This window comes from Nicotiana tabacum, chromosome 6, assembly GCF_000715075.1.
Source record: "Nicotiana tabacum cultivar K326 chromosome 6, ASM71507v2, whole genome shotgun sequence".
NCBI classification, from domain to species: domain Eukaryota; kingdom Viridiplantae; phylum Streptophyta; class Magnoliopsida; order Solanales; family Solanaceae; genus Nicotiana; species Nicotiana tabacum.
This window is the reverse complement of record NC_134085.1, coordinates 101,778,722-101,795,367: the sequence shown is the minus strand read 5'-3', so window position 1 is coordinate 101,795,367 and position 16,646 is coordinate 101,778,722. Positions and strand designations below refer to the sequence as shown.

At 37.5% G+C, this 16,646-nt stretch overlaps 1 protein-coding gene across 2 annotated transcripts; it reads left to right on the top strand.

Moving 5' to 3' along the window:
• Window positions 1-4,525: 4,525 nt before the first annotated feature.
• Window positions 4,526-12,516, top strand: LOC107818292 (alpha-soluble NSF attachment protein). 2 transcript variants are annotated; one of them, XR_012710544.1, is made up of 10 exons: window positions 4,526-4,781; window positions 5,805-5,854; window positions 5,946-6,018; window positions 9,577-9,656; window positions 9,969-10,120; window positions 10,524-10,683; window positions 10,759-10,806; window positions 11,145-11,225; window positions 11,588-11,693; window positions 12,167-12,358. XR_012710544.1 is itself a non-coding variant. In XM_016644277.2 (9 exons), exons 1-9 carry the CDS (start codon window positions 4,637-4,639, stop codon window positions 12,245-12,247), a joined length of 870 nt encoding a protein of 289 aa, XP_016499763.1. In that variant the 5' UTR covers window positions 4,529-4,636; the 3' UTR covers window positions 12,248-12,516. The 2 variants fall into 2 exon arrangements, 1 of the variants encoding a protein (XP_016499763.1); XM_016644277.2 differs by lacking the exon at window positions 11,588-11,693 and having other exon boundaries at window positions 4,529-4,781; window positions 12,167-12,516.
• The last annotated feature ends 4,130 nt before the right edge of the window (window positions 12,517-16,646 follow it).

Here is a 16,646-nt window from a genome sequence, read left to right as displayed (position 1 = left end):
ATGTAGTTACTTAGTTTTCTAGTGTATTCGATTGGTCCTGATTGTATGTCCAATTATGTTCAACACATCTCTGTCTTTAACAGGATCTTGCTACATTCATTCTATGTCTTAACTGTCTATTACCATGATTAACTTGTTCAGTAGAAATCCTAGTTGTTCTGTACATTTGTTGTATAAAATATTTCCCTGTTTATGTGGTTTCAACCCTATATGTTCACAATCCCCTTCACCCCTGTTTGTAAGTCTACTTGTTGAGTAAATATGGGTACTCCATGATCAATTGGGTTGTCTTTTGAGTTGCTTTCCTCAAAATGATTTCAAAACTATTACTTACTCCTAGTATTTTTCTCAAAAACCGGTCACTCCCAGTATCTTAAAAAGAAAACCTGTTTCTGAATCCTTTCACCTCTAAGCTATTTTACTAAGTCTTTCAACACTATGTCAAACACTCTCACCCTACTCCTAGATTATTAAGTTATGCCCCTCTGGTATATGTACTGCTTAGGGATCCTTGAGATCTCTCTGAACTCTGGCATACCAGGGCTGGCCTTTTACACTGCACATAATCAACCCCCATTTGAGAAATGGTCTTGGTGTGAGCACTGCACGGGATCCTCGAGGTCCTTAGGGAACTCTGACACACCAAGACACATATTATTGGCTGTGAAATCTTTGGCTTCTGAGACTCTATTGAAGGTCTGGCATTCCCAAGTTTACTTTGGGTCTGATTTAGGCTCCCTATAGTATAGTTTTATTTACTTATGTAATTCATTTGATCCCTGGTCTGTAATAATATTATTTGTAAACAGATGTTGGGGTGATTAGTAAAAAGGCAGGGTTCCATATATGATGTTTGTGGGAAAACTAGGTAGATACCATGCTTTAGGTTGATGCATAGTAGAAATCATGCTCTTAGTTCATATATATTTGCAACAGAAATCCTGCTTTGAGTTTATACTATGATAGAAATCATGCTTTAGGTCCATATACTATGCTACTTGCATTAAAATATGTCATAAGTCTATAATATTTGCATTAGAAAACCTGCCTTAGGACACTCACGTTTATATTCTTTGCATATTAGGAACATGTTCGGCACTTCTTTCTCTGACTCTGTATAGGTTATTATCATCTGGAAATCATGTCATTAAACTGCTGCTGCAATCATGCTTAATAAAAATGATCATCTCTATGTGCATTGGAAATCCTGATTTAGGACTTTGTTTGCATTGGCTCTAAACCATGTCTACGCTGTTTTGAATAAGCAATTGTCTATAAAAGGTTTAAAAAGTCCAACACATAGATATCACGTCCTAGTATAAACCTGCCTAAAATCAGTTTTGTAATATTAATCACTTCGATCCGCATGCCTGTAGGACTAAATAACTTCAAGTTGTTTAATTAATTCCCAGATTATGACTGCATATAGACCCACACCTAGGCAAGCCTTAAGTAATTAAATAAATGTGAAATCAATTTATGTTTATGTATGAAATTATCCAAGTTTAACAGGCTATAAAATCAATAGGCAAGCTGAATAAAGGTTCGGCCACTTCACCTTAAATATTGTTGCATATTCTGTACATGTGATGTTCATCTAGATATCATGTTCTAAGGCTTTCTGAATTTCTTTAAAAACAGTTGTTTTGAGACGTGCTATGTATCTGATTATGTGTGGAGGCAAACATGAGCCCCTAATTGTTTCCTGTTTGACAGTCCTATGTGTTCTTTATTGTCGCTTAGATTTTACCTTTTAAATACCTTAGGAGTGTCCAAAACTGCCTAAGTATAGAGGTCTTAAACGCCCCAGGGACCATAAGGAAGGGACGGGTAACGCGCGCTTAGAGTTCATTAATTTAACTCGCTTATATAACCACTAAGGGGAGGGTAATAGGTAGTAAAAGGATATGATGACATGCGCGCTAATGTCACGTGTAGCCCTCTAGTTTAGGAGGATTACCGGGCATTACACAGATTGATCCTATAGACTAATCAACTTAGGACTTCCCTTTCCCAATTCACATCTGTGTGCTTAAACTTCCTTGGTTTATGTATGTATGCTTGGACTGTTCAAACCTCTTTAATTCACATATGCTTAGACCATCTAAACTTTCTTGATTGTATATGTGTTTAGACTGTGTAAACTACCTTTTTCGCAAATATGTGTTGAGACCGCTTACTTATTAAATGACTAATTCACAAAACTAAGTTCGGTCGGGACCCACCGATGTGGACCACAAAGGGTGCCTAACACCTTCCCCTCAAGGTTATTTCGAGCCCTTACTCTAATCTCTGGTAATGGAAACTGGTTACATGAGTTAATTACTCTAGGTGCCCTAACACACATTAATCCGTTAGATGACGACTCTTCAGATACCCAATTCCCAAAAGGAAATGAGTTGTTCCCAATGAATGTCGAAACTCAAACTCCGCGAAAGAAAAAAAGGTGTCCTGACAGCATGGCAACTCTGCTGGGGATATTTTAGGCTCTTACCATAACAAACTTATTTTTGTGAATTAGTCTTAAGAATGCCTTATCCCGTGCACCCTCCCCCTTATTTGGATTTAACTGCCTATTTTCAAGCATTTAAGATTTCTTTTATTTCCTAAAACTGACTTGTCTCTTTGTTTTCTTTTTCCGTAACTGTCTTTTTAATTATTTAAATACTGCATTTATTGTTTTTTTAACGTGCAAATACTTGACAACATGCTATTTATTGTTGCATAAATCATGCTCAACATCATATTCCATTCGTGCGTAATCAATACTATAGCAACGCTTGATGAGTATTTGCGTTCTTCCCATATATCACCCTTTTAAATTCGGAAAGGCATATTTGCGGTAAAACTAGTCGATCAGCGATGCGTTCGACCATTCCGTGCCTTTCCCCCTCAAGTTGTCCGCTTAAGGGTCCTAGTCTAGACCTCTATAGCAACCTTACTCTGATTAATGGTGCATGCATCATGGTCAAACCTAGCCAGGTTAATATGTTATCCGCATAATAACCCTTTAATACAAGCCTCGTCCAAAAGTCCATCGGGTTTTCTGTAATCCCATCGGACGTAACCACGATTGTGTGCATTAAATTTGGAGAAATCAGTGCCAATATGCTAATTATTATTGTATAAATAGACGAACCTGAAGGGGGAAAGGGTCTAACTATCTTTTGTTTTGCATAAAAATGAGGCACGAAGTCCCCAGATTTGGTATGGTTGGTAGCGTACCCTCACTTTTGCTAGATTGGTGGAGGGATCTTCCTTCATGTGACCAAAATCATGTAAAACGAGTCTTAGGAAACTTGCCTTCTCCGTTGGATCTTCAGCCAAACAAAATGTTGATCGAGGCTGCCACTATATTTTGGGATAAGGAAAGGGCCGTGTTCCGCTTTGGGGACATAGAAATGACTCCCCTTCTAGAAGAAATAGGAGGATTTGCTGGGTTGCCTTGGGATAGCCCTGGTCTGTTAGCACCCGAAAATCGCACCGCTAGGGGATTTCTGAAAATGATGGGGCTAAAGAAGAATGACAACTTGAAATGCCTGAAAGACTCCTACATACCTTTCGACTTCCTTTATGAACGATACGGTCACAGTCGTTCTTACCGTATTTTTGATGATGAGTTCTCAATTACCTCTTTAGGTTGGATTCATCGTAGGGTCTTCGGGTTTATTGTGTGTTTCTTGGGCATGCTGATGTTCCCGATCCAAGGGGACAGAATCCACACCAGGTTGGCCATGGTGTCAATAACTTTAGTGGATGGGATAGAGGGACAGACATACACCATTGTCCCTATGATCATTGCAGACATGTACCGGGCTTTGGAACGATGTCAGAAGAGGTTCAGATTCTTCGAGGGTTGCAATTTGCTATTGCAGGTTTGGTTGTTGGAGCATCTCTAAAATGGACAATCCCGTCAGGAATTTCCGCGAAGGCTATAGAATGATCTCATAGCCTTCCATCATCCTAAAAGAATGACCTATATTCCAGACATGTTTGCTCAACCGGAGGACACTGTAGGATGGGTACAGCTTTTCAAAATTTAACCGAGGACCAGGTTCAATGGATGTTCGAGTGGTTCCCTACCAACGAGTATTTTGTCCTAAAGAGCTTGACCAAACATACAAGTTCTCTAAAATGAGCAATTTTTTCGAAAACTAAGAACTTTTCTCTTCCCACAAGCTTGGGGGAACAATATGCTATAAAGCTATTGAGTTGCCTTAGGGCCGATTGAATAGAAATTTATATTTTTATCCGCTCTTAAAAATAATAGTCGATAAAATATATATTTATTATATATGTTTGTATTATATACGCATAATAAACATACTTTATATATTTTTTGGCTAGCGAATGCAATTAATTTCGACTAACCGCTAATTTTGTATTTTGCTCTTGAAATTTGGTGGGGCCCGCTAAATGATATCTTGGGGTCTGGACGGTGAATACTTTTCTCTGCCGGTCCCCAAGCCCAACAAAAAGGGGCAGGCCGAAAAATCAAAGCCCGTTCTATTCCTAAAACCGGACTCTTTCACTTTTTCAACATAGGCCACCGCATTATTTTCTTCCCCTTTTCCTTCATTTTCAGATTACTTCAAACGACAGCTATCGATCGCCCTTTTGTGCTGACCAAAAAACAATGGGGGATCAAATCGCAAGAGGTGAAGATTTCGAGAAGAAGGCAGAGAAGAAGCTGAGCGGATGGGGCCTTTTTGGCTCCAAACACGAAGACGCCGCTGATCTCTTCGATAAAGCTGGCAATTGCTTCAAACTCGCCAAATCATGTTAGTTCTGCTTTTCCTTTTCCACGTGATTTATCATTTTATTAAGATCTAGTATTGTGGTGATCGACTCCGATTCTGTTTTTTAGATTTTAATTTTCTTATTTTTATCAAACTATCGTAGTGTAAACGGTGATATTGATTGCTTTCTTTATTTTCTTTTTCTAATTTTGAATTGGAGGTGAATCCAAATGAATATGTGAGAAAGCCCGGAAATTTGAGGATGATTGTTTATGCATTTTCTCATTAAATGAGCTTCCTTATGAGGATGATTGTTTGGTCCGAGTAATTTGTTTGTAGTCCAATTCGACTATTACAAAGCGCTGAAATTATGTGTAAAATTTTGCTGGATTTGGTTAGTTAATTAATTGTTGGAGCATCGCCTCCATGGCTTTGGTCTAGTGTTAAAGTGCAACAAGTGATGTGTGGGTTAGGGGCACATCAAATTTTGGAACTTGCTGCAGTCAGATACCTGGGATATAAGTGAAGAAGGGTGAGGGCCGACCTATTATCCACAGAGTTAGAACCGTGATCCACTTGCCCTCGGGATTTCTCGGTTATAAAACAACTGTTGGAGCATAAGAAAAGAACGGCATTTGTATTATTTTGATCTTTTAAACAACTGCATCATTATTCATGTAAGGAGAGTTTTCACTGAGCAGATTTTATTTTCCTTTGGACATGCTGCACTTGGTTGAGTTATAACTTGCTTATAACTCTTGCTTATACCTTGCTGTATAGGCTGATTTTGATGATTCCGCTGTGTCTTTTCCTTGGTTGAATTAATTCTAGAAATGGAAAGAGATACTTCGAAGACAAAGAGAAAAAGAGTTTTCTTCAATTAGTTTTTAAACTTGTATAAGATGGACATAATCGCTTCGATGTCGGAAAAAGTGAATAAATTTCTTAACAAGGCAAGGTCTTAAGTTCTGAAGGATCTTCAGGGAAAACTGTTTCATAGATTCAATCAGCCTCGTTGCATGGTAAGAAATTGTATACTAATTTCTTGTTTCCTGGTTATTTCAGGGGATCAAGCCGGAGCAGTATATGTTAAATTGGCTAATTGTCATCTTAAGGTAAGTGTTTGATCCTCCTGTAGTGAGTCGTCTCTCATTGACGCTCTTTCCTTGTTTCAGTTCTTGAAAGTCGTTCACTTTATGTTCGCAGTTGGATAGCAAACATGAGGCTGCTAATGCTTATGCTGATGCTGCTCATTGCTACAAGAAGTCAAACACTAAAGGTTTGTAAGTCACGGAACACTTATTTGATTCAGACCAGCCCTTTTATGTTGCATGCTTGAAAAGAACCCCTCCAAATGAAGTTAACATCTGTTGATGCAAGTGCGCCCTGCTCTACGTGTAATCCTCTTTTCATTAGGAGCTTCTTATAGGTTTCGCTTTTATCAAATACGTATTAGTTATCTTGTACAACAACAACAACAAACCCAGTGTAATCCCACCGGTGGAGTATGGGCATTGTTCCAAGGCAGTGTTTTGGAAAGCATTAAGCGCAAAAAAGCGACGAGGCCTCGCTTCACAGAAGCGAGAAGCGCGAAGCGAAGCGCGCGCTTTTTCCATGTGAAGCGCAATTTAACACATAAATAAATAAATAAAAAAAGCATAGATAAATGGCTAGGAACTCATTAAAAATAACATATTAAGCAAATGGCTTGATGCCATTGAATAATCAAATTAAATTTACTACAATCAACAACAAAAAAAAAAATTAATTCAGAGCATAAATTGCAGAAAACAGAGCATAAATTGCAGAAAACAGAGCATACAACAGCATAAAACAGAGCACTTTTAATAACAGAAGAAGAAGAAGAAGAAGTCATTTAGGGCACAAAATGAGCGCTTAAAAAGTGAAAAATTGAAAGAATTCCATCAGAAGAAGAAGAACATAATAAGAAGAATACCAGAAGAAGAAGAAGAATAGAAGAACAGAAGAAGAAGAAGTTGAAGAAACTTACCGAGATCTGGAGAAGAAGTCGTTGGAGCAGCAGTGGTCGTCGCTAGAGTTCGCTGGAGAAGAAGTCGCGTATGTTTGTTTGTTCACAGATGGTTTATTTGCCAATTTTTTTTAAAAAACCCTAGCTGATGCCTTCTGCTCGCTTAAGCACGCTTTTTCTCGCTTTTCCTACCGGCTCGCTTCTCGCTTAAGCGAGAAAAGCGCACGCTTTTTGAATGTGAGTCGCCTTTTTAGCAGAAAAGCGCTAACCCTGCGCCTCGCCTCACTTCATCGCTTAAAGCGAGAAGCGAGTGCTTTTAATAACACTGTTCCAAGGTAGTTGCTCTGCATCCGTAAGCTGCTAGATGCTCTCCTTTATGGGTGAGCTTATTCTTTTTGCTATTAGAATGACACTTTCAATTTGTAATTTATAATAAGGATGTTAAAAAGATTGGAGAGTGTTGCACTGCCAGGTGCCAACTATTCTGGATATAGGCATGATTAGAATTTTTTAAGTCGGGTCAATTTTCAGAAATTTCATCGTAAATGTGAAATACTTATATAAATAAAAATGCGGGAGAGATAAAAAAGATGCAGGGTCGTTTGTCTGCTTGGCTAGTCAAGCATGGGCTAATTCATAGATCTTTGGGCTTTGATTACCAAGGAATAGAGACTTTACAAATAAAGCCCGAGGATTGGCATTCCATTGCTGTCATTTTTTATGTATATGGGTACAACTATCTCCGCTCTCAATGTGCCTATGATGTAGCGCCTGGCGGGCTGTTAGCTAGTGTGTATCATCTTACGAGAATAGAGGATGGTGTGGATCAACCAGAGGAGGTATGCATAAAAGTATTTGCCTCCAGGAGGAATCCTAGAATTCCGTCTGTTTTCTGGGTTTGGAAAAGTGTGGATTTTCAAGAACGAGAATCATATGATATGTTGGGAATCTCTTATGATAATCATCCACGCTTGAAACGTATCTTAATGCCTGAAAGTTGGATAGGATGGCCCTTACGTAAGGATTATATTGCCCCCAATTTTTATGAAATACAAGATGCTCATTGAATGATAAGAAAGCTATTTCCACTTAGACAATTTCAGATATTCAAGGATTGCACGTTCTGTTCTAGATTAAGCAGGTCTAATTTAGGGAATTATCGATAGGCTAACAAAAAAAGACAATTAGGGATTCATTGGAATTCTCACATTTATTTGGAAGATACTTATTTCGGATGGGTCACACCAATAGGATGAACCAAATGAGTTCTGCATCATGAACTTTGTACTGCGCACATTACTTAGATGGGTTCTAGAAAGGCATATAGGAAGGAATGGAGAAATCCGGAATGAAGAAATCGAATATGAAAGAAAAGACAAAGAAATGAGAGAATATCGGATTCTATTTCTTTGGATCTGAGCTGAATCTTGTCTATTTCAACCCCCTAGATTCGGATTCGACTTTTGAGCCTTTCAACAATTAACCAATTGAACCTTTCGAATATGTATTACGTATTCAAATTCGGTTGAACGAGAGGAGAAAAAAAGAGGAGATAGAATCCAATTCTTTTAGATACTTTATCTAAGAAACTCTACCCATCTAGAACATAGATGGGGTATATCTCGCCAAACTGGATAAAGCTATTATTCTAATCTAGACTCTAAAAGAATATGTATGTTGATTCATATCAATTAATTAGAAATTAATTCGAGGGAACTTTTTTGAAACATTTGGAAACTATTTTGAGTTTATGTTAAATATTTGAATGGAGTAACTTTACTAGATTAGTATATAAGATACATAATGATTACATTGTTACAAAGAAAAAGAAGTTATTGTATTTATGCATAACTTCATGCTTTAATGCATAATATCAAGAGTATCTACAAAATACTATGCACAAAAGTTTACGCATAGCATCATTTGTGATATAACATACTAAAAGAATAACTTTGTTGAATTCAATGAAAGTAAGATAGTGCACTCCCATTTAATTGATAGTTTATGTTAATGCTCTCACATTTGTTTGTTATTTCATAAGATAAATATGTTGAGTTATATGAGGGTTGTTGCCACATTGACAAATATTAGCCTTTTGATAGTTAGTACTTGTCAAAAAAAAAAAAAAACTTTGAGAGATTCCAAGGATGTTGCTTGGAACACATAATTTTGAAACTACAGTTAAATTTCTTTCATTTTTGGAGGTTTTGGTGGACATATTTTGGAAATTGAAACCATCGATATTGCTAAACACCCGCAAAGCAAAGTACTGATGAGAGAGAGAGAGAGAGAGAGAGTGAGTCCCAAGTAGACCTCTTGGTACCGTGCTTGGTTATCATTGTCACAGGCACACATACATTACGTACACACACACCTGTTTAACAGATTCTAAGTCAGAATAATATATTGCTTCCGGGGCTTTGGTTCTGGGAAAGGTAGAGGGTGAGCCCATTATCTTATATGGTACAGTGCAGGATCTGTGATAAGCACACATCACAAGTGGAGAATCAAGTTTTGGTATTTAAGTAGATATGGGTAGAGTGGTGGCCCATTATTTAGTGAATTTCATGCTTAAAGAAAGATCATTGTAGTATATATCAATAATCAATCTATCAACTACACCTCAACCCAAATTAGCTGAGGTTGATTATATTTATCCGGCTTATCCATTCTACTATATTCATGTCCATTTTGTTCCTAAAATCATATGCAATGTAACTCAAATGTCACATCATTTTCGAGAATGTTTTCTGAAAAGCATCACATTGTTATTATTTTTCCATTCTTCTTTAGTCATCTTTAGCTTTGGCTTAAACAAATTGAATTCTGTATATATGTATCCTGCAGAGGCAATATCGTGTTTAGAGCAGGCAGTGAACATGTTTCTGGACATTGGGAGGCTAAGTATGTCTGCAAGATATTACAAGGTATAAAATATAGATGTGGTCTTTGATGTTTTAGAGGGCTGTTCTCTTGTGTTCAATCAGACTCTTCATGCGAGCACATGCTCTAAATATATGTTCTTGTCAGCTCAATGCTTAGTTTGTCTTAACCTGTTGAACTTCTTATATTACCAAGAAAGGTGATAGGTGACTGGTCATGTGTCTGTCACTTTCTTATTAATGTTGTATGTGACCCTCACTACAAAATGATTGTAGCAAATGCGATACTTTAGTTGAAGTATCCTTAGGAAGCTTGGTTTCACTGTTTGAAAGAGATGTAACTTGCTCGGTGTGCAGGAAATTGCTGAATTATATGAGCAAGAGCAAAACTTGGAGCAGGCCATCAGTTACTACGAGAAGGCAGCTGATCTTTACCAGAGTGAAGATGTGACAACAACTGCAAATCAGTGCAAGCAGAAAGTTGCACAATTCTCTGCTCAAATAGAAAAGTAAGATTCATTGTAGTTAGGAAGTGATATAATTTTCAGAAGAAAAAAAAGCAACGCTGATCATGTCGTGAGAGAACGATTGCTCAGCACTGGAAGATATTGCATAGTTCTCTGTCAAATCTTTGAGGTTTATCTGGTCTTCTTGGAGTGATGGTGAAATCAATCTCTTATTATGGATGAAACAAACAGGAAAGATAGAAAAGGTGTCAATATCAGTAGTTAGGAGAAGGTTATCACTTCCGAATTATGAGTGTAACTGTTAGTAAATGGCATTTGATGAGTCCCATATTTCACGGTGTTAATAAAGTTATAAGCTGTTGTAAGCTGTTGTTTTAGCTTCTCATTGTTCAATGTATTATAAGAATTGGTTTGTTCTCATACAAATTCAACATTATTTTCTCAGATATCCGAGAGCAATCGAGATCTTTGAGGAGATTGCACGTCACTCAGTCAATAACAACTTGTTGAAGTATGGAGTTAGAGGGCATCTTCTTAATGCTGGCATTTGCCAACTTTGTAAAGGTGATGTTGTTGCAATCAACAATGCATTGGAGCGATATCAGGTTTCTTTTTCAGCCGCGAAGATTTCTATCCACAGACATGCTTTCAGTTAGTAAATATTGCATCTTTATCTGCAGGAGCTGGATCCAACATTTTCAGGGACGCGCGAATGCAAATTGCTAGTGGTATGTCATAGCTTGCATATTCCAGCCTATGCATGTTATTTTCTCTCCTGCTTCCTGACCCTTCACTTTTATATAATTGTTGGCTCTGGTCTTTGTGAAAATGGTTTATATCATATCAAATCTACAAACTGCTATCATATTTCACATGATCCAATGCATTTATTGCTAATTACCTCCTAGTATTGCAAATGATCATGTTGAGGTACAGTCACGCAAGGGCCAAAAACAATATAAGATTTCACCCAAGTGCTTATACTTGTTGCTTCGCAGTTATTGTACATGTAATTTTTGAATATGACAGTAAAGAGCTAATTTGGGAGTATTTTTTCCAATAACAGGATTTGGCAGCTGCAATTGATGAGGAAGATGTTGCAAAGTTCACTGATGCTGTGAAAGAGTATGATAGCATGACACAACTGGTAATCTTGAACTCTTGGCACTTTTGTACCAATTAAAAGAAAAATCATGTGTTTTAGTGACACAAACTACTATAGCTGTCATTCAGTGCCGTAAGCTAGTAGCAGCATCTTCACCTACTCTTGTGAAGCAGTATCTGACCTTAGGTTTTTTTGATCTGGTGCTAAAGGTTGAATATTCTTGTCATTCTCTCTCTAGGGTGCTTAATTTAATTTTTTTGTGTTTTACGTAACTGTAGCATAACCACTCATGTTTAACTGCTATATTTTTGGTTTTATGGCAAATATCTAGATATATTTCCTAGCTTTGGATAGTTAGCAGCGTTTTATACCAGCAAATAACTCTTCTTTGGTTTGACCACCAGTATTCTCTCTGTTGGAGTATATCAAAAGGCATGTTTATCTGAAGGAGACCTAGATTCTTTGCAAGTTATGGTATACGGAAGTGGATGCAATTGAGGACTAGAGACGGTGCACTGAACCCTGATTTTTTATTTTTTATTTTTATAAAAAAATATTGATTTTAAGGAGGGTATAGGGTATGATTGTCAGGAGAAACTTGTATGAGAAGACGGTGCAGGTTTTATTATTTATGGGCAGTAGATGCATCGGAGTACAGAAGTAGCTTTACTGACCTTCAAGCTTGACTTAATGCATTGGCATTTGTATTTGAAAGCAGAATTTGACATGTGCAGTGGCTATGCAAGTGCTACACATAGTAATGGTGCCTGAGGCTGCTGACTCGATAAAACAATAGAATTCATTTGCTTATCTGGTTTTCTAAAAAACACTCAATCTTGAAGTTATCTATAAGTTGGTTTAATTCTTTTTGTTATCACTGCTTCGTGGATTCATACTTGGATGCTTAATTGACTTGAGCACGTATTAGTATGTTGTAAGTTTACAGCGATTTTCTAGTCTACTTAAATATCTTCACTCCACAGGATGCTTGGAGGACAACACTTCTTCTAAGAGTGAAGGAAACATTGAAGGCTAAGGAGCTCGAGGAAGATGATCTTACTTAATTTGTTCCCCTTTGACCTATTGTAAACTACTAGTACATCCTTTATGTGATTTTATTTGTACTGGTGATTGATTATTATCGTGCTTGCGTGAATGCATTTTATTTGAACTAATTGAGTTTGACTAGTCACGGTCTAAGTTGAAGTCTTGAGGCTGAGAGGTTAAGGTCCAAGTTTTGTACAATTCTGTGTTTGGTGTGGGTATTTATACTATCAATTATGTGTAAATAAATGTTCTCATTTGGACTAGAAGAATGAAACAAAATGCCACATATAAATCTCTTAATGGAATTAAGAACCACAAACTTTGGTATTGAATATCTGCTAAATTATGGTGTACAAGACATAATGAATATAAAAATAGATGAAGTCACTTTCTTCGTTCATGACATTGGTGCAATTTCTTGGACATGACTTATTAGAAGTATCTTTCATGTTATTCCCCCCTCTGTTTTCTGATATGTATTTCTCACACTGACAATACAAAAGTACACGTAATTGAAAGTATCTTCTTTCCTTTCGTATGTATAGCAGCTAATTGATCTTAAAAGATAATTATTGAGGATTAGAATGAAATGGATCCAAATTAAATGATGATTAACGTTAGGAATTAGTACAGCCTGCCGAACCCTACTTGTTTGGGATAGGCATATATAGTATTCACATTCCAAGCAGGCATTCGTTCTTAGACCGGTACTTGGTATTTACTCTTGCTGTACCTACAACTCTACTTGTTCCAATATATGCTACTGGGCTAAAAGATGAAAGAATTGTGCACATAGTAATTAATTGATATAAATGACAAATGCTATTGTGTTTACCTTAGTGCCCAATTTTCTTCAAAAAAACTAGTTCTGCGAAACACTTTGTTTGCATTTATTTTTTGACACAAAATGTACCTATTTTACTTGCTTAGGGTAGGCGGCTGTCTCCTAAATATGCACTTAGATTCAAATGATAGGGAAGGTTAATAGCGTTTTCGTTTTTCCTCCTTTTCAGCTATCGATCTTTGCTAATATTTTGTTGCTTTTGATGAGAATATATCTCTATAAGTCCAGAGTGTATACTTTTATTAGCGAGGGGAAAATGACCCATTGCAATCTTGAAGGGTATCTTGAAATTTGGACAAGTATGATATTCTTCCGCCAAAGCCTCTTAAACAGAAAAAACTTTGTGATTAATTGTAGTATATAACTACTTTAATTAACTAGAATAGTCGAAAAATATACTCTTTAGTAGGCGGCTATTCGAAACTGCTCCATTACTAGAGATTAAAAAGAAAATTAATTAAACACATGCAGCATGCTGCTCTGTGTGTCATCATTCATTTGTGATACTAAATGCCACATATTTATTATCTCTTTGGTGCTAATGGAAGAACCATAGATTTTAAATATCTGCTAATTAATGTTTGTTGGGTGTGCCGGGCCATATATTGAGTCTTGAAAATTGATATGTAGATCGTGATAATGGCCATGTAGAACTTAGTTCGAGGGAGAGATTGTTGATTGTGCGAATAAAGTTTTACATTGGTAATTGAAAAGACTGAAAACTTACATATAAAGTGTATGAATCTCTTAATGCTATGAGACTTTTTAGGAAAAAATCGTGCAGGCTCGGCCCAAATTAAGCGGACAGTATCACACCATGTTAAGAGTATCTTTGGGCCGGTTAACCCCAACAACTGGTATCAGAGCCCAGGTTCGGCGGAACGAGTATGGTGATAGCAAAGTGGATGGCGTGGGGCTCGGTTTACTTCCCCTTACGAGGTTAGACACTGACAGGTAGAACGTGGTAATGGGTCACATGAAACTTAGTTCGAGGAGAAAAATGTTGGGTATGTGTAACGACGCAGAATTCCCACCGTTGGGACCGTGATGGCGCCTAACATTTCACTTGCTAGGCAAGCCATTAGAACATTTTTATCCATTTTTAACAGTTTAAAATTAATTAATGAGAAAGAACTGAAATGACTGCAATAATCCAAAATAAAAATGCGGAAGTTAAAACATCCAAATGTATGATACAACCCTGGACCCAGTGTCACAAGTGCACGGGCTACTAGAATAGTACAAATAAGGGTCTGAAATAACATAAAGCTGTGTGAAAGGAAGGTAGAGCTACATAATAAAAAAACAGGGAAGGGGACTCCAGGAGCTGCGGGCGCTGAGCAGCTGTACATCAAGTCTCCACAAGTTGTCCAATCAGAGCACGCTAATATCTGTCGCTGGGACCGACTCCAAAATCTGCACAAGAAGTGTAGAGTGTAGTGAGTACAATCGACCCCACGTACTCTGTAAGTGCCGAGCCTAACCTCGACGAAGTAGTGACGAGACTAAGGTAGGTCACTCATACTACAACCTGTACACGGTATATAATAAGGCAGAAAAGGAAATACAGAACAAAATAAGACAGTCAACTAAAAATAATAACTACAGCCTCAAGAAATAAGCCAGTGTCGTTCAGAATTACCAATCCTTAGAGTTTCAAATGAAAATACCAAAAACCAACACAAATAAATAAATAAATATATATATATATATAGCGGCGCACAACCCAATCCCATCAAATAATAATATCAGTATCATAATTGACCCTTATTTCACCGTATCAATCCACCCGTATTTCACCTGTTGCGGCGTGCAACCCGATCCCACTGTATTTGTACAAATTCACCCTTATTCTACCATATCAATCCACCCTTATTTCACCTGTTGCGGCGTGCAACCCGATCCCACCATATCAGTACCAAATACTCACTGTACATAATCAAATCAATAATTCAAATCACAAGAACCTATACGATCAATGAATACAAAGCTGAATCAGAAAGGAAACCGTGTACAACATGAGAATTCACATAAGTAATACTACACAACAAGACGGTCCGATAATTGACAATTAGAAGGTGCAAGTAAGTCAATTAAAGCAAATAGAATGGAATCATGAAAACTATGAAAAGATCTAACATCATTAACAGGAGAAAACATTGATTCAAAGGTAGCAACTAAGCATGGAAGGCATTTAAAGCATATACCATTTAAGACAGGGAAGGAGATAATTAAGGAAAGCGGAAAAATCAGGGAAAAACAGGTAATTTGGTGGCGTATAAGCACTCGTCACCTCGCATATACGCCGTAACACATAAAATTCACATAGCACATAATCCGAGGGTCCCTAATTCCCTCGAGCCAAGGTTAAATTCAACACTTACCTCACTCCGCAGTCAATTCAGAGCTCTATCGGGGCCTTTTCCCTAGAATCTACCTCCAAACAGCTCGTATCTAATCACAATTGACTCAATAATATTAAATATTGCTAAAGGAATCAATTACAATGCATAAATTTAGAATTTCCAAACTTTCCTCCAAAAAGTCAAAAATTGACCCCGAGTCTGCTTGGTCAAAATCCGAAATTCGGACCAAAATCCGATTATCCATTCACCCCGAGCCCGGTTATGTAATTTGTTTCGAAATCCGACCTCAATTTGAGGTTTAAATTCTAATTTTACAAAAATCCCTAATTCTACCCAAATCCCCAATTTCTACCATGAAAATCCTAGATTTTAGGTAAAAATCTTATGAAATGTAATGGGTAATTAAAAAGAAGTAGGTTAGAATCAATTACTAATAAATTTGGGAAGAAAAACTTTTGGAAAAATCGCCTCTAGGGTTTTCTAGTTTTGAAATTTTGAAAGAATTGGCAAAATCCCGTCTTTGAGACTATTTTAATCATTGGCGTCAGGTGTTCATCGCGTTCGCGTGAACCCTGACACGTTCGCGAAGAGCACAACCTCAATGGCTTACGCGATTGCGGGAGACTCCACGCATTCATGAGGCTGGACTCGCGCTCGCATAGAGTCACCCTAGATTCCCTACTCCCACCTCATTAAACTACGCATTCGTGTGTGACAGGTCGCGTTCGCAAGCAGGCCCCCAGTGCTCTGCATTCGAGACCAAGGTCTCGCGTTCTCGTAGAAGAAAAACCCACCCATCCCAGTTCACTCTTTGCTATCGCGCGAGTACCTTCGCGATCGCGAAGAAGGAAACTAGATGACATTTGAAGCTGAGGAAAAACTAGATTTTCTAAGTCTAAAACCATCCGTAGCCTATCCGAAATTCACCCCAGCCATTGGGGCTCCAAGCTAATTATGCACACAAGTCCAAAAATCTCATACGAACTCCCTCACACGATCAAAACACCAAAATAACGCCTAGAACTTCGAATTGGACACCAAATCAAATGAAATTTTCAAGAAAATTTTGAAACTTCTATTTTAACAACCGAATGTCTAAATCACGTCAAGCCAACTCCATTCTCATCAAATTTGATAGACAAGTCATAAATATAGTAATGGACCTATACCGGGTTTCGGAACCAAAATACGGACCCGGTATCACAA